This window comes from Euleptes europaea, chromosome 1, assembly GCF_029931775.1.
Source record: "Euleptes europaea isolate rEulEur1 chromosome 1, rEulEur1.hap1, whole genome shotgun sequence".
NCBI classification, from domain to species: Eukaryota; Metazoa; Chordata; class Lepidosauria; order Squamata; family Sphaerodactylidae; genus Euleptes; species Euleptes europaea.
The window spans coordinates 85,242,495-85,265,636 of NC_079312.1; the positions used below are offsets into that span (position 1 = coordinate 85,242,495).

Below are 23,142 nucleotides of genomic sequence, written 5' to 3' on the forward strand. Positions count from 1 at the left end.
CTGAACACTGTTTGAAGCTCTGGGAACACAGCTTTGTTTTTGATATGTAATCTCTCGCCTTTTCAGTGCTTTTATATTACCAAGTTCTAGCCAGCCAGCCTCATAATTGTCACCTTTCCTATTATGCTCTGTTATTCTATTTGACCAGTAAAGACCAGCTTCTTTGGACCTGATTGTCTATGATGTGGTTTCTGGTTTGTTTGGACCAAGGGCTTACAGCTAAGTACCTGGAGGTTGGCAACCCTAGCCACTTCCAATCTCCAAAATGGACTTGAAGCCTCTCTTATATTATTTCCTTTAGGGGAATTTTTCACGGAGATTTGCTGCGCTTTTAAATCTGATTTTTGTCGGTGCAAATTTTTGGTTATTCATTGTAGGTCCGCATTTTCCCAGAATGGGCAATAAAAGCCGCATTATAACTGAGGCAACTGAAACCACTTTTAAACCGTCCTTTCCTGTTGGCACGTGTTTTGTGGCTCAGAGGCCCATGAAAAATTGTTTGCTTCAGTTCCACTGCCCCTGCCCGTGATGCCTACTTTCTCCTCCCCCAAGAACAGTGATTGGCTGGGGGAGTTTTGCGCTCGGACAAGAATACCACCCCTTTTGCTGCCTGCCTGCCTGCCTAGAGTCCTGGCAGTTCTCTCCCTCCGTCCCGAAGGCTGGCGGGTGGGCAGGCGGCACGCCTGCCCTGCCCTTCACCCGGGATGGGCCTTGGAACTGGGCCCACACCTCCAAGCCCAGGGGGACATCGGACGGATGGCTCCAGGGGGAGACCGGCGGGTCCACGCCATGTGCACCTCGCAAGCTGGGGGTGGTGGTGGTGGCAGCTTGGTACAGGGCAGCTGGACCCATGGGGGGGATGTTCAAGGGAAGGGGCTGTTGGCCCCTCTACCCCAGCGGGGAGGGGGATTTTTGAGAATTCAGATGGGGAAAATGTGCATCCTGAGAGCAGAAAACCCAAGGCAAAACTCCCTCCTATCACTCTTCTGAAGAGGGGCAGCCAGTCTGCTCTGGCTCTCCCTCCTCTCTCTCGATGCATTGGGGCCGGATCAGGGCCGGCGCGCAAGCCAGGGGCCTTCTTTCCTCTTCCCCCCCTGCCATGCACACTGGCTGGATCGGGGCCAGCGAGCAAGCCAGGAGCCTTCTTTCCTCTCCCCCCCACCATGCACACTGGCTGGATCGGGGCCAGCGAGCAAGCCAGGAGCCCTCCTCTCTCGCACGATGTACTGGCTTTAATGCAAGAGGTTTACAGTGGCCATTTATGCACGAGAGGTTTTTCCTTGGATTTGCTGCTCTCTAGATGCACCCTTTTCCCATCCAAATTCTCAAAACTCAACAATCAGCCCCCAAGAAGAGTTTTGAGAATTAGGATTGGGAAAATGTGCATCTAGAGAGCTGCAAATCCAAGGCACACCTTGGATCGAAGGCACACCTCTTGGCACATGGATGCAATTCCTGCCCCCCCAATCCTGTCTTTCATTAAAGGGCAATGGGTTCCACACCTATAGAAAATATAGGGAAGCTTTGAGGAAAGCGCTGCCTTGCCCCCCCCCCCAATTTGGAATCTGACTGTTCCAAAAGCAGAACGGAGCGAGGGTGGAAGAAAAATGGAGGAGACCAGAGGGACTGGTGGTTGTTTTTTGCGCTGGGGCCAGTGAACCGCACGAGGTAATCTGCTGAGCGGAGTTGGGGCGGAGTTGGGGGCAGGCATAAACAATGAGCTTGTTGGAAGGGGAGGCCTCCTGCAAAAGGGACAGACCAAACCATTGTCAAATACAGTGTCCTTTGTTCCCATGAAAAACCAAAACTACAGATAATTAACGGGGATAAATCGCCGCCATGAAAAAAACATTTAAATTGGGTTTTTTATTGGTCCGTGGCAAAAGAGAAGCAAAATCTACTGTGAAAAATGCCCCTTAGGGAACAGACTAGTGACATTGTATCTGTAGCCTGGCATTCAGTTCTTTTAAATTAAAAGAAACTTGAAAACTTTCTCCAAATTCCACCAAAGTGCAAGGTAATTCTGATTGTCTGTTATGTGTGTGTGTAAAGTGCCATCAGATCATACTTATGGCGACCCCAGCAAGGGGCTTTCATGGCAGGTGAGAAACAGAGGTGGTTTGCCATTGCCTTCTTCTGTATAGTCTTTCTTGGTGGTCTCCCATCCAAGTACCAACCCCACTTAGCTTCTTACAACTGACAAGATCAGGTTATACCATGCCATCTTTCCTCTCGTTTGTCTGCTATGGCTGTGTACATATGAGCCATGTTGAGGGGAATAAGGGCTCCTTCATAATGTGAATGCCAGGGTGATGTAGTTGCTAGGGTGTTGGACTGGGACTAGAGAGGTCTAGGTTCAAATTTCCATTCTGTCATGAACCTTACTGGTTAATCTTAGCTGATCTCTGTCTCAACCAAACCCATTTCACAGGGATGTGGTGTGAATAAAGACACTTTGGCCATTTATTCATGGAAGGTTTTGTATTGGATTTGCCACTCTATAGATGCACATTTTCCCCATCCAAATTCTCAGAACTCTGCATGGGGGCTTATTGTTGAGTTTTGAGAATATGGATGTGGAGAAAGTACATCTAAAGAGTGGCAAATCCAAGGCAAAACCTCCCGTGCATAAATGGCATTTGAGTTCCTTAGTGGAGGGGTTGATAAGAGTTATATATTGCTTTCATGTTGGGTGTAATTTGAGAATTTTATCATTTTCTGGATTTTATTAGTATTATCATTTTTAACTCGTTGTAATAATGTTTTAGATTGTAAAGGCCTATGGCCATGTACAATAAATGTATACCTGTAGAATATATTGCTTTCATGGCACAAAAAATGGCATTGTCCCAGTATTGGCATCAGAATCAAAGCATGCAGCTGAGCATTCTGCCAGTCTTGCATCCAAGCTGTCGTTTGAGTGACTACTGCAGGAAATTTACTAGAGAGCATATGCAATTTTATTAATGATAAATCCCTCTGTTGTCACATCATGCATACATAATTGTTGGCACTTTTAAATGTACTCATGTACGTTGCACTTAAAAGAGGCTTTTGCTTGAAGCTATAGCTCCAGCCATGAGCTGGGGCATCATTTGTGTCTGGGTGGTGGTGGTGGTGGGGAACGAGGATGGTTTTGAGCAATTGGGCCAAGCGCTGGCTGTCAGCCAGTCAGCTCTCAAGCAGCTCCCTGCGGCCGGCCCCAGAGGTCAGCTCAACCCGGGATGGGCAGACAAGCAGGCTGCAGGCTTCTCTCTAGTCCGTAGCTCAGATTGGAAGCAACAGGATGAGGAGGTGCTTGGCATTCAGCATCTCTCTCTCTCTCTCTCTCTTAGCAAAGACCCACCCTACCACCCCATGCTTGCAGGGTTTATTTTCAGTGTGGCTACTCATCCTTTGCTATGACTGCAATGGGTCACTGGTTAATGGGGCTGGGAAGAAATTTTACCCAGGGCTAACTGGCTGATAAGCCCTTGGGTTTTTGCCTTCCCCATAGCAAAGAATATGTTTACTAAATATGCTTGTTTGCACTGTTAAAAAGAGCATAACCATCACAACTGGCAGCTGGTGTTTAGGCATTGGTTGGGGAACATAGTGCAGGTTGTGTAGGGCAGGCTCCTTGCATGACCAAAAGGGGGGGCTTTAAGGGGATGTGTGGGATACAGTGCACAACAGCCAACCTTGGGGCTGATTAGGGTTATGGCCACAACAATAAAGTTGTGGCCAGTTCTTCCCAGCATGTGTGTCTGTTATCTTTCTCTCCCCACCCCCAAGGGCTGGTCCCCACTCCAGGTACAAAAGATGCTTTATGGGAAGGCTGCGAGTCAGCATGGTATAGTGGTTAAGAGCAGCAGACACTAATCTGGAGTTCCAGGTTCAATTCCCCGCTCCTCCACATGAAGCCTGCTGGGTGACTTTGGGCCAGTCACAGTTCTCTCAGAACTCTCTCTGCCCACACAAACCACCTCTGAACTTCTCTTGCATTGAAAACCCTAAGGGGTCTCTTAGAAGCAGGCAGATTAGCAGTTATCCAGGACACACCACCAGAACTCCTTGCTTTATAGAAAACAGTGCTGTTTAATTTACAGTGCACAGATAAAAAAAAAACTGTCACATACACTCTCTCCATCAAACTTCCCAACACAGAGTTACAGTTACATAGGCTTATATACAAAACTCCACCTGAAACCAATAAGGCCACCTGCAGACCTGGCCACAGTATTACATCATCTTTACTGCTTCAAACCCGTTAGTTGCAGTTCCCCCTAGAACCTGCAAGGCTACTGCTGCCTCTTGCATCATCCTAGATCTGACAGCTACCTGTCAGCTGTCTCTGTCAGATTATTATGGGCAACTTGTTACTCTGACAGAATCAGCTGTGACTTGATGGCACACATACCCACACACATGGGATGACTGCTTCTCTGCACTGATATAGTGCTTTAAAGTATCAAATTTCCAGCTCTGTATGTGAACTGGAAACATTAAAACTGACTACTACAGCAGGCGGCCTCTGCCTAGAAAGGCAATCTATTGTTATTGTTTGTTATATGATATGGAATACCAAAATCAAGGGCTATCACCCTGTTCATGGTAAACATGATTATTTCCCCCAAAGCTTCCAGTTGGGAGAATTCACTTTAGCATAATGTTTGATCAGGGTTTAGCACTTTGCCCACATTCTTCTCCCTGGATTCTCTCAAAGGTAAGGATTTCAAAGTTGGCCTTACCTAAACGATTCCAGGTTCTCCATTTGTTCTACCTCCCTTCTCCACCGTTACCTCTTGTTCAATAAAAGCTTCTGTCAAGAAAGCTGGTACAGCTAGCCAAGACTTGCTCGTTCCCCACATAAATTGATTCATGCAGCTAGCCAATGAGTCTATGCAGAAGGAGTGGCTTGCTGTCAAGAGGACTCTGCACAAGGGAAGAGTTAATACAGAAAAGGCAGATGTACACCCCCCCACGCACGCACGCACACACACATTCACACACTTATTCTTTTCAATGCCTCTGTGCTTTCAGGTCTGAAGGCATATTCTCCCCCACTCCCTCCCTCCCTCCCTCTCTGTCTGCCTGCCTCTCTCTCTCTCTCTCTCTCTCTCTCTCACACACACACACACACACACACACACTGTCACATTTCTACTTTAAAAAGTAAGGAACCAGGAACAAGCAAATCTTGGATGGTAAAATTGGAGCTGAGGAAGTTATTCTTCCTCCATAAAACCTACAATGGATTGGACAACTAACATCACTTGGTGTGTTCACCGAGTGGAAGAAGAAGCTGAACCACTAAGGAGGTATTTAAACAGCACTGAAGACTATTTAGCCTTTTTATATGGCCCCAAACGGAGCCATCTGTTCCTGCCTATGATTTGGGTATATGCTTTGATCTTCATAGTTGGAGTGACTGGCAATCTTTTAGTATGCTTTGTGATTCTCAAGCACAGGAACATGAAAACTCCCACTAACTACTACCTCTTCAGCCTGGCTGTTTCGGACCTGCTGGTGCTTCTCATTGGGATGCCCTTGGAAGTCTATGAAATGTGGAGCAACTACCCCTTCTTGTTTGGACTGGTAGGGTGCTATTTTAAGACTGCTCTTTTTGAGACTGTTTGCTTTGCCTCCATTCTGAGCGTCACTACTGTCAGCGTGGAAAGATATGTGGCCATTCTTCACCCCTTCCAGGCTAAGATGAAAAGCACAAGGCGACGGGCTCTGAGGATCATCATTGCCCTATGGATCTTGTCTGTCCTCTTCTCCCTTCCCAACACCAGCATTCATGGCATCATGGTACAGTATTTCCCAAACCACACCGAGGTCCCTGGCTCTGCTACATGTGTAGTGGTCAAGCCCATGTGGATCTACAACTGTATCATCCAAGTGACCTCTTTCCTCTTTTATGTCCTGCCAATGAGTGTCATCAGTGTGCTCTATTGCCTGATGGGGTTGAAAGTAAGTTTTGACTACGTTATGTCCTATCTATGGATAACCGGTTTTACATATTCATCTCATATTTTATCATCGCATCCCATATGTTGCTTTTTATTCATCTTTTCTGGCTTACCATTTCTGACAGGGCACAATGGGGGGGGGAGTTCATATTTCATGTGGAAGTAATGTTTCAAATTTTTTAGCCATTACAGTGCACTGCTAAATAGTTACTGACACTCATTTTGCCTGCCCTATATAATACATGATATCATTTCACTTTCCAGTTGCATCTAGTAACTCTTATTTTATTCCCTCACCCTTTTTCACATTTTACAATAGATCCCCAAGCAGAGTCTTTGAAATCCATATGTTCAAGCTGTTTCACCATTTTCTTACAGTGTGATTTTTTAACGAATTTACTCAAAAATAGTTCAGTGGGATTTGTCTCCATATAAAGATGCTTAGGAAAATGAATGTGAAGTCGACTGAATGCTTCCTTTCCACAGGCTGCAGAAAGTCATGCCTTCAAATACAATCAGAGAGGAACTGGTTCATACAAGTGATCCAGTTCTTCCCAGAACTGTGTAATAAAACCACTTTCACATGAATATTTGTTTGATAGGAAGCGAAGACAGCATTTCAAAATTAAAATACAGGTAACATTGGATGATACAGAAAGGGAAAATCTGAGCTCAGATGTTCAAACAAACAAACAGTTGCCACTTTCATTAATGTATGTTTGCTTGTGGTCTGATTATTGCCAAAAACGATTCCCTCTTTTTCCATATGGACAGGAAGTGTGGTTTCAAAGGGATCTTGCTGGAATTGTTTAATCAAAACTCACTGCGTGGTTGACATGTTGGTTTACAGCTATATCAGACACTTTTCAGACAGTAATTTGTTTGAAATTAGGTCACTTCTTGAGTTCAAAAGAAAATACTAGATCAAAGTTTTCAACAAATTCACATAAATAGGAGCTTTACTGTTGATTTCAAAAGACTGAGTATTTTACCCATAATTTTAGCTTTTACATATATTTTCTGCAGTATCCATCCTTCCGTCATGATTCACTCACTGGATTCCATTCACATTTACAAAATTATAAATTTTGTTAAAAAAAAAGAAGAAGAGGAAGAAGAAGAAGAAGAATGTTGAACTAGGCTCTTATAGGTATTTCATCAGCATTAAAGAGAAGGTTGGAATTTTGTTGTCAGACTCTTGTTCTATTTTTAAGTGAACGCAATAGATAAAGGAGTACAATTTTTCCAAGGATGGGCAAGTCAAATGTTCTGTCATATCGATTCTATCACTATAGTGGCATTGGGCAGGCTCAGGACACCCACATTATGCAGGTGTTTAATAAGTGAGTAATATTTGGGGTTAGTAAACAATAATCAGGATGATAAGGTAAAGGAATTTCACAAGCTGTTCTATCCTAAACTATAGGAAGTGAGCTTTAATTCTCTTCCGTCAGCCAATTATCTGTGGTTCCGTTGCTCTCTTGAAGAATGTATCACTGACCAGTCAGTGTCTCATATATATGAACATATGTAGCAGCCTTATACCATGCGAGACCATGGGCCTATCTAGCTTAGTGTTTTCTACTTTCAGGCAGGAGCATTATAGAATCTTAGATGAAAAAAGTTCTCCCTAACATGTACTGCTCAAGATCCATTAATGGCAGGACCAGGGGCTGGACTTTCTGCAAAGCATTTGCCCCACCACTGTGTCAAGACCCCACCATTGGTCACCAGACTTAGTGTTACCAGTGCCACATGGACACTCACAAATTCAGTGGCCATTTCTGTGTTTTTCATTTTGTCTAGAGTTTTCGTTCAAATCCAATGTTCTCGTGGAAGCAGAACAATGGAAAGAGGTTCAATGCACAGAAGCAGCATTTCTCCTGTATAATTTGGAAACTAAATGCAAAGAAGCTAAATAACGGATGACAGAAAAACAAGGTGACACTCTAAGAAACAGCTCAATAAATCTATAGGAAAACAAGCTGGCTTCAGTTAAGTGTTTAAACCGCTATACATCAGCAGCTAATATGCAGTAGTAGAAACCATCCACTTCATTGATTATACAGCTCTTGATCTCTAGGCACATATCATATAATTGACAGATTACCTTGGAAAACTATCTTATGCTAATATATGGCTGATTTCTAGGCCTGATGCCCCATTGGGGGGAAAAATCTATGAAAGAAAAAGAAAACAACACACCAGGGCCCTAACCTGGGGGGGGGCGAGGAGGGCAGCCACTGTCCCTATGGCATGCAGATAGGGCAGCAGAACTACCTCTCCTACCTGGCCCACTTCTTCTGTAGGAGACATAATTCTGCCATGCTCTCTGCATGCCACACAGCCGGCTGCTACCCTCCTCACCCCCCCCCCCAGCTACAGCTTTGCAACAAGGGTTGGCAGGTTGCTCTTTGCCACCAACGGGAGGTTTTTGGGATGGAGCCTGAGGGGGCAGGGTTTGGGGAGGGAAGGGACTTCAATGCCATAGAGTCCAATTGCCAAAACGGCCATTTACTCCAGGTGAACTGATCTCTATCGGCTGGAGATCAGCTGTAATAGCAGGAGATCTCCAGCTATTACCTGGAGGGTCAGTCAATACAGGGCAATCACTATGGCTATTAATCAAAAACCAATGATAACAATATTCTTAAAGGTTTAGTTTCTTATTCATCCTTTGTTCCTTCACAAAGATACAAAATATACATAAACAGTGTAACTGAAAATCAAAACAGGCTTAACGCCGTACAGGAGCGTTTTCAATAAATAACGCACCTTCTCTCCCTTTACTCTATCCCACCATGATATAAGAATACTCACCATACGAATGGTAGAATTTAAATATATAAAAGACGTGGAAAAGTAGTCTGTGAGTATAATTTATATTTATATTATGTGGATGTGGTGCATATATTTATAATTATATAATGAGTTCCAATGATAGCTTTTGGAAAAATATTTTATTTAGAAATACAACGTGGGATCGCCATTGTGGACGAACAATCCTCAACAATTCTTCAGCAAAGAATCTGAAAAAAAGAAGAAACAAAGGATTAATGAACTATAATTTATGAAACTATACTTATCAACTGATGAAAGTTTATGTGAAACAGGAAATTTACCGGAAGCCTGTTTTGATTTTCAGTTACACTGTTTATGTATATTTTGTATCTTTGTGAAGGAACAAAGGATGAATAAGAAACTAAACCTTTACGAATATTGTTATCATTGGTTTTTGATTAATAGCCATAGTGATTGCCCTGTATTGACTAACTACATATTGCAATCCGAGTTTTACTTGTAAATAATTACCTGGAGGGTGGCAATCCTGCTAGCAACACATACACAAACACATACAAACATATGAACACTTTTTTGGGCTTCATCCCACTTGATCAAGCATTTCACTTGCTCAGCTCATTTTGTACTATTCACTGCAGCAATCCTTAACTCTTGAGCATTACAATGCAAATATTTGTCCAGGCTGAAACAACCTTGTGGCATCTCCCCGTGTTGCGCTTGTCCTCCCCTCCCCCCCAAAAAAATCATCATTTTTTCAACCAAACTCTTCACACTGAAGAACTATGAGAGATTCAATTTTTTTAAAAAAAGTGGCAACATAAGACATCTAGGGTTGTAAGAAGTATTTTAGAATGTATTAGTAATGCCCAGCTCAGGAACTCTTATTGATTTTTAAAACTGTTAGAAGCACTGGGACCCATAGAACTTCAGTATAAGCCCTCACAATAGTTGTGTTTGGGAGATCATGCTCTGTCTAATACTTAACTCAGTATTGTTTACTCTGGCTGGCAGGATTTGAAGCAGAGAAAGATATTTCCTGCATCTGTTCCTGGCATACTTACACTGAAGATGCCAGGGATTGAATCTAAAACTGTCAGTGTACAAGCATATATGGGGCTAACATCAGTTTTTCAAACCTTGCACCATAATAAAGTATAAGAATGATACTTGCCATAAATTCTAGTTAATTTGTCACATGCTATTAAAATTTGGAAGGAAAAAAATCTACACAGAGATTGGTTAAATCTGGCGAAGAGTTAGAAAAATATAGTGTAAAATTATTGTGTTATGGAAGTTTCTTTCATCTTGAAAGTTTGTGTTTGCCAAATTTTCACATCAAAATTTATTTTGTATTTGTCATTTTGCCAGTTTATTCTGAAAAAAAATAACAAATATTCCAGGGGTCTTATGCTCACTGGACTGGTGAAAAACCATTGTGTATTCATAAAGTTATTATGTATCAAAGTGTTCATTTAAATTATTAATTGAAGTCAGGGCCCAATATGAATGCATCCACCTTTGTACACTGATTTATTTATTTACAACACCTTTAACTCTACAATGTTGATGAAAAGTAGTATAAAAGACAAGACAACTACATAAAATATATTTTACAACCAACAAATAATCACTGATCTCTTATGGAGTAAGCCTTCCCTACAGCATGTCTTTCCCAAATAAAAATGGTACCCACTTGAACAACCAAATATGGAGGATGCAAACAGGCAGCCCATTCCTGACCTCCAAGGATGAAAGTCTTTAGGAGGACAAAAAGGGCTGCACCAGCATTGGGGGCCCCTGCACTGGCGCCCAGTCTACTTACGCCGCACAGAGTGGTCCCTACGCTGGTGGGGAGGCCCAGACACCAGCATCCCGGTGGTGGTGGGGGGACCTGGCAACCCTTTTCTTGAGTTGCCACCTGTCTAGCCTCAACTGGCATGGGGCACCCAAAGCAGGGAATCTGAAGATGACTAGAGGGTCAGGTAGGTTATTATGGGAGTAGAAGTTTCTTAAGCTGGTGGCCCCAAGCTGTATAGGCCTTTAACCAGCAATGGCAGCACCCTGAATTGAACCCAAAAGCAGATTAGGAGCCAGTGTAATTAAAACAAGTCTTGAATGATATGGGCCTTATTTGCTATTGCATGCCCCAAAACATGGGAACATGTGTTCAGATTGACATGGGGAATTAGTTTGCATGTTTGTACAGAGAGTGGAAAAGTGGCATCTTTTACCTAGAAAGGTGGTTGAGAGTGGTGAGGTTCAGAAGGAAAAAGATGATAGACATTTGATTTAAAGGTTTAAAAAGGAACATGGAGTTTATTGAGGAATTTGGTAAATTGTGTTTGTGGGGGGGTGGTATCCTGAGCAAATTGTAGCAAGTTCTAAATCAAAGTACAGATAAATAGCCCAATCTTTAACCAAACTAACAGTATAACAACAACAACCAAAAATTGACCAGAGCAGGAATTACTTTTAAGCTAAAGGTGTAAATGTGGGGAAAATGGAAAATAGGACAGAAGAGGAGTGGAATCTGTTGGGACACAGGTGTCCGGTCTTCCAGGTGTAAGGCATAAATAGCAGAGAGGACCAAAGTGCGAGCTCTCTGTGTGGTGTAAGATAATTTGGAAAATGAAAACATAAAAAAACAAACTCTTGGTATCTCATGTTGGTAGGCTGGGCAACAGACTAGGTTGCAGGGCTGGCAGGTGGCCCATGACCATAACCACCCCATCCAGGAATGAAAGGGCATGAAAAAAAGAAAGGAGGAGGAGCAGAAAAAGTATCAAGGGTTGCATATAGACCTGGCCTCCCAAAACCCTCTTTTCCCTCAGATCCTTACCTTCCTCAGGCTGGATTTAGACCAGATAACCGGGGGGCGGGGGGCAAACTACAGGCTCATGCTGTGCTGTCGCTAGGGTTGCCAACCTCCAGGTACATGCAACCGAAATTACTGGGCGACAGTCTTCCTCCCTTTCTGCAAAGGCTCAAGGCTCTTAAATGTTCACATGACTTCCTAGAAGTTGGACACATTAGAAACAAGGAAACAGATGCATGGGCTGGCATTCACATCCATCAGCTATCAATAGGGTTGCCAACCTCCAGGTGGTGGCTGGAGATCTCTTGCTATTACAACTGATCTCCAGCCCGTAGAGATCAGTTCACCTGGAGAAAATGGCCGCTTTGGCAATTGGACTCTATAGAATTGAAGTCCCTCTCCTCCCCTGACCCCGCCCTCCTCAGGCTCCGCCACCAAAACTTCCCACTGGTGGCAAAGAGGGACCTGGCAACCCTAGCTATCACTGTCACTGACCACCAAGCATCCATTGACTGTGTGTGCATGGAGGCTGCCTGCATTCTAACCTGATCAGGGACTACAGAGAGTACAGCATAAATAAACAAGTGGAGGGAGGCAGGAATGGAAGGCACAATTTACTTGCCCTCTCCATGTTCATTATATATGACATCAGAATGTTTTTAAAAAGGCTCTTAGGGTTTCCATTGGATGGTACTTATAGGAACATATTTTGAGATGCTATTTAGAGAAGAGTGCTGGCAATTTACCCTATTGGCCACCAATTCAGGGCACATCTGGCTTTGTCGTGTCTAAGTCCCACTGAAATCCCTGGAACTAAAGAGCATGCACAGTTAAGTGTATAAGTTATTTACTTCAAATACATACTTCAAAATAATTTCCTTTGTAATCAACACAATTGACTGCTAAGTAAATGTGCAAAGGCTTGACTATTTTTTCTCTAGATAGTCCCATAAAGGTGCAATCCTGACACCAGCGCAAATCTCATGATGACTTCTGGTCTGACTTTATCCAGTGGGGTTGCATTCCAATCGATGTGTTCAAGGGAGAAAAGGATAATCTTTAAACTCTGTTAGTTAATGCTAAATGTCATAGGGTTAATTACAATACATGATTATGTCTTTAGTATTTCAGTAATACATAAGATAGAAGAGGCCTTTTACTGTGGGTTATTTTTCATGTATATTGCCATGTCATAACAAATACTATGTGGTTTTTGCTAAGATAAATATTGCCGAGACAGAAAAATAGACACTGTACCGTTCAAGCAAATTTAGCAGACATTAGTTGTTTGGCAAGTCACAATATTAAATGCAAAAATTAAAATGAATTAAAACACTCTTCTGTGGAACAGATTCCTCACTAGAAGAATCTGATAAGCTGATAAATGACAACAGTGATTTTATATTGACCATAATTAAAACGCTCCTAAACAGTTTATATTATACAATAAATCATATAGCACAAAACGGAAGGAAGATGAAGGCAAAGCCCAGAGAAGTAGCAGGAAACATCTATTGTGCTCCCAGCATAATATCTTCTTGGATGAAACGAAGCTTTATTATACAACAACGGTTCTCACTCTAGGGTGTAGAGAACCCTCAGAGTATGCAAGGGTACTCCAGAGGATCCCTGAGGGGTTTTTTTTTTTTTTTTGCAAGGAGAAAGGGTGAGCTGAGCCCTCAAGCTAACACAATGTATTTTCTGGGAATAGGGGCCAGGACTCTGCTTTGGGGAAAGGAGACAGAATCAGGTCCCCCTTTTTAAAGTATGGGAGCTCATTGAGATATTGCTGCCCATTCTCACCTAGTTTCCAGATCACCTCACAATACTATCCTGAAGAAAACCTTGACTACTTGTTGAGATCCAAACGTTTATTGATAGGACCTTGTACTGAAGGCTCCAAGGAGCTACAATCCTAGACCAATCACTGTAGTTATTTTCTGTATAAAACTGAACTGGGTTTTTACTCTATTTACCAATATAACAGATGTTACCGTAGAGACAGTGAGATGACACTTTGCATCCAGAGACACCTATAACTAACGCTGGTTTTCAAAAGAACACCAGACACTGGTTTTGTATGATGCTGGTTTTTGTTTAATTCTCTGAACAGTTCAGATATTTCTTCCAGGATTCTTCCCGTTCTTCTTCAGCCTATGTTCAGCTAGAAGTCATTACCAATAAGGAAATCTTTTGCTCTTTCTGGTACAAAGACAACCTGAGTCAGGGCCTTTTGAGTTGTGGCACTATGGAATCAGCTACTTCTGAGACATGACCTTGTATGCTTGCTGCAAACAATGTAACATTTCATTTAGATGTTACTGAGCCACAGCTCCTACTTATGGTTCTCACTGTATTGTTTCAAGGACACAAAAAGAGGGAAGGTCTACAAAAAGTCAAAATGGATTTAAAATGGTTTGCTAATATTTGAGAACCACTGGGTTACATTATTCCAACTTAACAAACAACTGGAATCATGTTAAAAGCAAAAGGAAGCTTGTTCTTGTAGTCAGCAATTAAAACACTAACCTGTGCTAAACAAAACACAGATGTTCTGATCATAGAGTTGGAAGGGACCACCAGGGTCATAGAATCATAGAGTTGGAAGGGACCACCAGGGTCATCAAGTCCAACCCCCTGCACAATGCAGGAAATTCACAACTACCTTCCCCCACACACACACCTAGTGACCAGAAGATGGCCAAGATGCCCTCACTCTCATCATCTGCCTAAGGTCATAGAATCAGCATTTCTGTCAGATGGCCATCTAACTTCTTCTTAAAAACCTCCAGGAGGTCATCTAGTCCAACCCCCTGCACAATCTCTCACTAAGAATCAATCATCATTAGTGAGTAAATACAAAGACTCCGGCTTTTTTCTCAGGGATTCCCCGAAACATCATAATTGGGAATGATGGATGATAGACATGGCCATAGTGTCACAACCTAGCAACAATTAGTTGTGGTTAAAATTGGAATCCTATACCAAATTGCATGGAAGCAAACCCCATTGCAATCAATAGGACTTACTGCCCTGTAACTGTGGTTCAGATCAGGTTACCCCATGGAAGGGATGAAATGAAACTTCAATCCAATCCTTCATACATTTACTCCAAACTAGATATACTGTGGGCTGCATGTGTAGAAATGGGTAAAGGAAATGATTCAGTGTTGTGGTGTCTGCTTAATTGCTTCTTTTAGGAGTCCCTCCATGTTGTAATCCAGCTGATATATAATTATTATATAACGTTTGGAAAAGTTCTCTTGTAGACATTTTCCAGAGAGGTAGCTGACTGACAGTGTTATCCCAAGGATACTTTCTGGGAATAAGCCCCATTGAATAAGTCCAAGTATGTTGCTGAGTAGATCTGCTTAGGACTGCTCACTTATTGTGCTGTAGCAAAACAGCATAGAAGTCCAGGGGCTCCTTAAAGATGGGCAGCCCATTCCTGAAGGGGGAGCAGTCAGGCAGTGGCCAGGAGTGGTGCAGCTATGCAGCCTCCACAGAGGCTTCCTGGCTGCTGAAAGGAAATATAAAGCAGTTTATAAATAAAAACCTGAAAATAACCCCATTAACTGCAGCAAGGCTGTGCCACCAAAAAAGGTGGCGTAGCAATGCTGCAGTGTAAGGGGGCATTCATGGGGCAAATGGGGTTAGGAAGATGCCTGAAGGCAGCTCTGCCCCCAGGAACACTCCCCCCATGCCAGTGCGGGCTTTCCCTTCTGGGAATTCCCTGCCAGTGTGGCTGCACTGGCGGCGGGGGCCAGCGCAGCTCTGCGGCTCCCTGACACTGATGTGTTTGGCCCCAGGACAGTGGAAATGTCCTTTATCCTGGGTTAAAAGGGCACTTACACCAGTGTAGGATCACACCAGCTCCTAAGGAGCTTCGCCTGCCCTTCAGGATTGCAGCCTGAAACCTTTATTCCAGCATGAGCTATTGTGAGTCAGAGCTTACTTCTTCAGATGCTTTTTGGAAGGAAATAGGTTTAGATATATTTATAAGTAAAGGGAGGGATTGGAGTTGAGAGGCTTGGTGTCTATATTATCATAGATCTTTCCAGTGTGATTTCCTATGTAAGGGACTAGAGATTTGGTTCTTACAAAAAAGGAATGAGAGGTCGGAGGTTCCATGCTATCGTAAGGTACAGATAAAGTATAATTAAATAGGGTAAACACAACTAATGAAGTGAGAAGCCGTTTATATCATAAGAAAATTAACTTACATCATTAAAGGGTTACAGTATGGTATGTCTTGATAAGAATAGCCAATTAAAGTCTCTAAAAAGTAGGTCATTGAGCTATTAGAAATATGGTGAGTAAGGACAGCCCAGTTACTATTAAGCCAGGGTGAGAGAAGTTGTTTACTTTCTTGATCAATTGTAATTCAGTCCTATTGCTTTGTATCCTCCCTTTGAAGTTTATTTGTAGAACGGTGACTTTCAGATCTGTAGTAGTACATCCAGGAAGATGAAAATGTTACCCCACTGGTTTCTGAGTGTTGCAATTTATGTTCATTGATTTTTTCATTATCCAGTGGAGATAGTAGAAGGGCGTTATTGGCACATGGTGACATATTTATATTATTTATGTATTCATTTATGCTATTTGTAGCCTGCCTTTCTCCCTGGGATTCAACCTGGATTACACAAAGTCAATACAATCCACAGAATTGGGCATCCAATAAACAATGCAATAGGATTTGGATTGTAGCAATCTGGAAGCAAACAGAACTCTGAAAACAGAACTAAAGTAAAGCATAAGTATTAACATGATGCACTGCACGATGAAAAAATTACATAGTAGACAGTATGAGCTATACACAGTAATGCATACCACAATTCTGAAACCTTTACCCAAGTAGCTTTCTAAACAATTATGTGCAGTTCAATTTATTGCCTGTGCAGAAAATCTCTTTCAAATAATCAAGTTTTGCATAGTTTGCAGAAAGCCAGGTGAGTGAGACCCCATCAGGCTTACATCAAATTGACATATACTAAATATTTTCTATGAATTTACAAGCCCGGACCTGGATAACCCAGACTAGCCTGATCTCGTCCCACCTCAGAAGGTAAGCAGGGTCAACCCTGGCAAGTATTTGGAGGGGACACCTCCAAGGAATACCAGGGTCATGACACAAAAGCAGGCAATGGCAAGCCACCTCTGAATGTCTCTTGCCTTGAAAACCCTCCCAGATGTTGCCATAAATCAACTGTGATTTGAGGGGGGGGGAGGAAGGGAAAGGCATCCCATTAAGCCAAGAAAATAACATTCTGACAATTTCTAAAAAAGTAGATTGAATCAAAACATCCAATCCATAGCCTCCATCAAAATAAATTACCAAGAAAAGTGGGCTGAAGATTTTAATTTCTCTTAAGTGGAATAAATAAAGTGAATTTGAAGGATTTTCAAAAATAACTTTTTGTTGATGGCAGGTATCAGAAGCAACTAACCCATGTTCTATAAGCAGAAAAGAGCTAGTGCCTTAAACTACTTTCCTTCTTAAGACTCTATAAAACTTAATTTGTTCTGAAATGTTATGGAGAGGCCTGTACAGTGCATTTTCTGTAATTAGATCTTTTAAGTCCCTGAAGATCGTCCAATTGAAACCATTCCTTTCATCTGCACTGGGTCACTTTCACCCAGATGCAGGACAAGGACCACAGAATGACTGCCCTCTCTCAAACCTGGAGGACACAGGCCAGGAGCTAGTTCCACAACATTCCACACAAGCCCTGACAATGTACACAGGTCATGGTATAGAGGCCCAACTGTATCCCTGCTTCTTGGGGCAGCTACTCACTTGCTTACCCAAAAGATGATGGAATGGCTCATCGCCAGCATCCTGATCGGGTTCCTTGATATGCCAACCACACCTTCAAGAAATAGTGTATCATCACTGAATATAGAAGTCAAAGCCCTGGTTGCCAGCTGCCAATCCGCTGTATTGGTCCCTATGGCAGAAAAGATGACAGCTCATCAGATATAAGCCTTAAAGATTTGTGAATGTAACCTGCTAATCCGCTGAAGCACCTGCCTTGGCATTCCTCACTAACTGAATGTAGAACCCCCATTTTACAAGGGAGTACTGTCAACACTGGGCACACCTGGGAATCCCAGGTGGTTCAAAATCATGTGATACTACTTGCCTCAGCTAAAACTGATTTGGACCTGTATCTAGGGTGACCCACCCCTGTGCTAAACAGGCCACCTGGGCTACAGCTGTGCATTCATAGGATTACCATGAGTGACTGAACTGGGCAGCAGTGGATCCACTGTGGCCCAAAGTACCACATGATAACCCTCGCCCAACTAATCTGATTGGATTTACATCAAAGACGACTCGGGCTTGTGAAAGGCAACTGAGGACACAGCTAGGGGTGTGCAAAAAAATTTTCTGGTATTTTTCGGGTTCGAGTTTATCAACCCGGAAATTTTCAAAAAATCTGGAAAGCCAGGATTTTTTGAGAAAATTCAGCTTAATAAACCCAAACCTGAAAAATACCAGGAAAAAACTGGATCTTTCGAATCTGCCCTGCCGGCTTTCTCCGGGATTCGGAGAAGGCCAAGGTGGCGGACCTGATAGCAATTCACGCTGTGTCGCTTCTCTGGAGTCCGGAGAAGCAGCATGGTATGGATTTCCCCCCCCCATGGGGCTCCCCTCCCTCCCCCCTCCTGCTGGCTGATGAGATCTTTATCTGGTACAGGAGGGGTAATTGCAGCTACACTATTGGTGCTGTTTAATTAGTTAGGTATAGGCAATTTAGTAATTACAAATAATAATGATACTTTAATAAATACATATGAAACAAAAAAAATATTTTAAAAACTATATTGGTAGGGTCCATGGTTCAGTGGTAGAGCATCTGCTTGGTGCACAGATGGTCCCACATTTATTCCTGGGGGGAATAAATCTTCTGGGGGGTGTTGTATGTTTTGGGTGGCTAACATGTGATTACACCTTTTCCATCTTTTTGCTATTTCAGAGGTATTACATTGCCTCATATTCGTTTGGTGCCAGTTTTTCAGGCAGTCCTAGAGGTGGATATTTGCATAATATATCACTGGAAGGGGGTGGGGAGAACAAGATAACAAATTGTACAATAATATATCACGGAGTCTTCCAGATTTATTGAATGGCTGGAAATTTTGAAAATCCTGATCCATTGTTTTATCCTAACTTTTTGTCCCCCTATTGCCAGCTGAAAGGAGATCGGTCTTTGGATACAGATGAAATGGGAATAAATATTCAAAAACCCTCCAGAAAGTCAGTTACTAAGATGCTATGTAAGTAGTGGAATGGAGTTTCATAAAAATGTATGAAGGCCGAGACAGGACCAATTTGTGGGGGTGGGGGTCAGGGGGGCCATTTGTCCTGGGCCTCAAACCCAAAATCTAAGCACAATATTTTTTTTTGTATTTAACAGGTTTTTTAACTTGTTTTACTCTTTTTTGGTACCTAATGTTGTTTTCACACGTTATTATGTTGTTTTTATTGTTGTAATAGATTGGGGCCCTCACACTTGCTCTTTCTCTTAAAATAAGAATAGGAATTTTTGGAGTGTTCAGTACATCAGCAGTAAAAATGAAGGTATCATACTTATGCCTGCTTGTCATAGCAGTTTATTTTGACATATTTAATTATATCCCATCAATTCATGGCGGCTAACAAAGTTAATAAAATAGTAACTAAAAATACAATTCCTGTTTACTTAAGCCTCCCACCAGATTGCTAACAAAATGAAAAGGATTGTCATTGCTTCCAGACTATGCTCCAATTCAGACTCTGATGAATGTCCAGGGAGAAAGATTTCAAGAAATGTGGAACAGACTGCATAATTCAATAGAGGCTCTGTGTGCCCTAAGAAGCGATACAAGTTCATCTTTGGGACCGTCATTGAGAAGAATGATGCAGTAACCCAATTTATAGGCTATGGCTTCCACTTTGAACTGTATCTAGTTAGGAAACATGAATAAAGGCCCCAGAGCCCTGATGTAATGCGTTCCTAATTTCTATCATGTTAAGGAGGACAGCCACAGCATTTTAACAGCATATTCCAAGTAGTTTTCAAAAACAATCTCTCACAGACATTTTCAGTGGTCAAATATTTTGTTAAAGCATAGGGAAATTGACAGGATTTCCTGGACAATGTCCCACTCACAGTTGTTCAACACAGCATTTGTTTCACACTACAGAAATTGCAAATAACACTTTTTTTACCATAATCCCTGCCACAGAACAGATCTTGTGAAAAATCTGACTTTGCGCTACTAGGTGCTACTATTCAGTTCTTCCTTGTGGTAGAACAAAAACTTTAGATTCAACACTGTCAATGATCAAAGACAAGGCACTTAGTTCTTGGTGAACAAGGCCAAAACAGACATGTGAAAAACAACAGAAATGAAAGAACTGTAACGAAAAGCATTGTAACTCCCAAAATATGGAACTGGACACATAAAAAGTCAATCCAAGGCATTTTAGGGGTCTATAGGTCAATACCAATGAAAGTAAGAGCTGACTCTTCCTTGCCCTGTGAATTCTTACCTACTCAATTTTCTCTTCTGGACAACACAGAAGCTGTAGCATAGATGCTAAAGAGTGCTTTAATGGACATCTGTGTATATAGGGGTAGGAATGGGGAGTGAAAGTAGTAAATACCTAAAGAATCTTCAAGATTGCTTTATAAAATTATTAGTATTTTTATCTGTGAGCATCCACATTGAGTTGACATGTGGTGCTGTGGTTTCAAGGCTATTCTGTGATGGCAAAACCAGATAGTTGGATTATGGCACAGCTACAGTTTTCTTTGGGAATGTGGGGTACACCAATGCAACACCACCATTCCACACTGCAGGAAGAACAATGGAGAACCTGCCATTTATTGTTTCAATGAATAGGGTTGCCAGATACCAGGTAATGGTGGACAATTGTCTGCCAATTAAGGGGGCTGCTCGCCCGCCCTCAGCTAGCCGGTAGGTGGAGGGAGGCAGGCCAGCTGAAGGGGAGGGGGTGATTAACATCACTCCTGGGTTTTCCCCAGAAGTGACAAAGACACTCTAGCACATTCCTCCAAAAACTCTATGGTTTCCCAGAAGTGACATTATTGTGCCAATTATATACACACACCCCAGCCCCACCACAATGAAGCTCCCGCCAGTGGCAAGGGGGAACCTAGCAACCCTATCAATGAAGTAGAAAATGGCACCTGGACTGCTAATGCAATTGCATTACTTAAGAGTCATTCAATGCATTTAACTTTACATATATATATTAGATGGTCACTTCAATATCTATATATCTCTTGATATTCAAATATCTGTGAATGAACTAGAGACACATGCAGTTCATTCCCACAACACCTTGATTTGGACCAGATATGCAGACACAGGACCGATCATCTCAAATGTGCACAATATAACCAAATGTCCCATAAGGCATAATCGTCAAATGTATACTTCCCACCAAAGTAATACCACTGACTCATTTAAAGTTTACTTGTTCACAGTGGAATGCTCAAGACCTTTCAAAACCAATACATGTATTTTATCTCACTACTAAAAAAATCAATGTCATCCCACAGAACACTGGTAGACTAATATAGGTGCTTCTATTACGCTTCTTGTTGTAAATTAACTTTATCGTGTGTGGGCAGAGCATAACGGAGAAAAACAAATATTACAAAATACAATTACATGATATTTCCACTTGATGATTTGGGAAGCCATCTGGAGCACTCATTTACTTTATTGAATCACCTGGTTCAAGGCAGTAGAATGGCAAACAGTTATGTTTTGCTTCCCACTCTCTCTTCTCTGTGACAGTTGTCCTAGTGATCGTATTTGCTATCTGCTGGGCTCCATTCCACACAGACCGACTCTTCTATAGCTTTGTTGTACATTGGACAGAATCGCTAGCCAGCATATTCAACTTAATCCATGTAGTGTCAGGTAAGTCTTTCCTATCAAAATACTATCATCCACACTGCAATCCTAAACAGAGCTACACCTTTCTACATACAAGGGTATAAGGACTGTATTACAAATCACCCAAACTAGAAGAAAAATGTGATTGCTTTATTGTCATTATCCTAGAGTGGCCAACTTATCCTCCAATAAATTAACAGATGGATTTGAAACATGCTCATCAGTTAATAATTTCAATTGCTACATGCAAAACTTGTGACAGACCACCATTCTTGCTTTTCCTATTCCTAAACTGTTTTGAATCCACAATTTCACATGTTATAGTGGCATTAATTAGCCCTTCAGCTCTCATGAGAGTTCATTACACTTTACAGTCAGTGACAGGTCACTTACAGTTACAAAGTCTGATGTCGCATGAGGACATAATTGAACAGTATTGTATTAAGATCTGCATATGTGCAAAAGGAGACACCATCCTGGAATTTGCAGGGAAAGCACTTAAAAACAAAACAAAAACACCTTAAATGCTCAGTGTTGTGGCCATCACAGCATGCTGCAGAGTAGGTGCTAAAAGATGGCGGATAGTGTTGGATCATTTTGCTTAGAGGAAGAGCTCAAGTCGTGTTACAACTAACAAAAAGTATAAACAATGATGCCGTATTATAATGACATTTTAAAATAATCAACAGAGAAACTATCACTAGAAATCCTGGGTAAGCAAGTGCTCCTTTACCTGATCTGCCACTATTATTTGATAGTTGCAAAAGTCTTGTTCATAACAGAATGTTCCTTTCTCTTAATTACTTTGCATCATTGTAGGGCCAGTTGACTCTTTTCAATGCTGTTGTATTTTTTTTTAATCAGAGAATAACTGTCATTATAGCAACGGTAAATGCCTTTAATTAGTAGCAAAAGATATCTAGTATACCTTGTTTCAGTCAACTATGGTGAGCACAGCATGTTTAACTTACTAATTGGGCTTCTGTCACTGTTCCTCTCTTCCTGTTTCTTCCTTCATTTTTTCTTATAGGTGTTTTCTTCTATTTGAGTTCTGCTGTGAACCCTATAATCTACAATTTACTGTCCAGGCGATTCAGAATGGCCTTCCTCAGTGTCATCTTTCCCCAGTGCAAGCACTGGCAACTCAGACACACTACCAGTCACCTCCCACCCCAGAGGAGCATCTTCATGCTGGTGGAGCGCAACACAATGGGATCTGCTGAAGGTAGAAGTCTACCATGCATGCACAGATCATCTATCTGTAGTTCTCACCTTTCTAGTGGCCTGTGACTGTGGTGCTTTTCATACATCTTCCCAGATATACAGCCATTTATCCAGGAAACAGCCGCTACACAGCTGGTAGAACATTTAAAGGAACTGACAATGTGGATGGTTCTGACTTTTGTGGGTCTATCAGAGGGAATTGTGAGCACCCATGAACAACCCCAGTGATCAAGTCCTGTTCATGTGTGTGGGACATTGTAATGTTCTTCCACCTGCTTGGGAAATTGCCATGGCCAGAATATGTGGCTCTCTCACAGCTGAGAGATTTTTGAAAGGGGACTTTCATTTAATGATGAAGGATGTGACATATTTCAGAGATGCTGAGAGGAATAGCAGCCAGGTCCTGGAGAGGAATGAACAAGAATG

The 23,142-nt window shown here is 42.1% G+C and overlaps 1 protein-coding gene across 1 annotated transcript; it reads left to right on the top strand.

The window, feature by feature from the left end:
• The first annotated feature begins 5,232 nt into the window (after positions 1 to 5,232).
• NMUR2 (neuromedin U receptor 2) lies at positions 5,233 to 22,782 on the top strand. Its single transcript, XM_056866897.1, has 4 exons — positions 5,233 to 5,955; positions 18,771 to 18,855; positions 21,391 to 21,516; positions 22,523 to 22,782. Exons 1-4 carry the CDS (start codon positions 5,233 to 5,235, stop codon positions 22,780 to 22,782), a joined length of 1,194 nt encoding a protein of 397 aa, XP_056722875.1.
• The last annotated feature ends 360 nt before the right edge of the window (positions 22,783 to 23,142 follow it).

Coding starts and splice junctions, on each gene's coding strand:
- NMUR2 (XM_056866897.1), top strand. CDS start 5,233: ATGGATTGGACAACTAACATCACTTGGTGTGTTCACCGAGTGGAAGAA. Junction 5,956..18,770: donor ATTGCCTGATGGGGTTGAAA/GTAAGTTTTGAC, acceptor CCCTATTGCCAG/CTGAAAGGAGATCGGTCTTT. Junction 18,856..21,390: donor GTCAGTTACTAAGATGCTAT/GTAAGTAGTGGA, acceptor TCTCTGTGACAG/TTGTCCTAGTGATCGTATTT.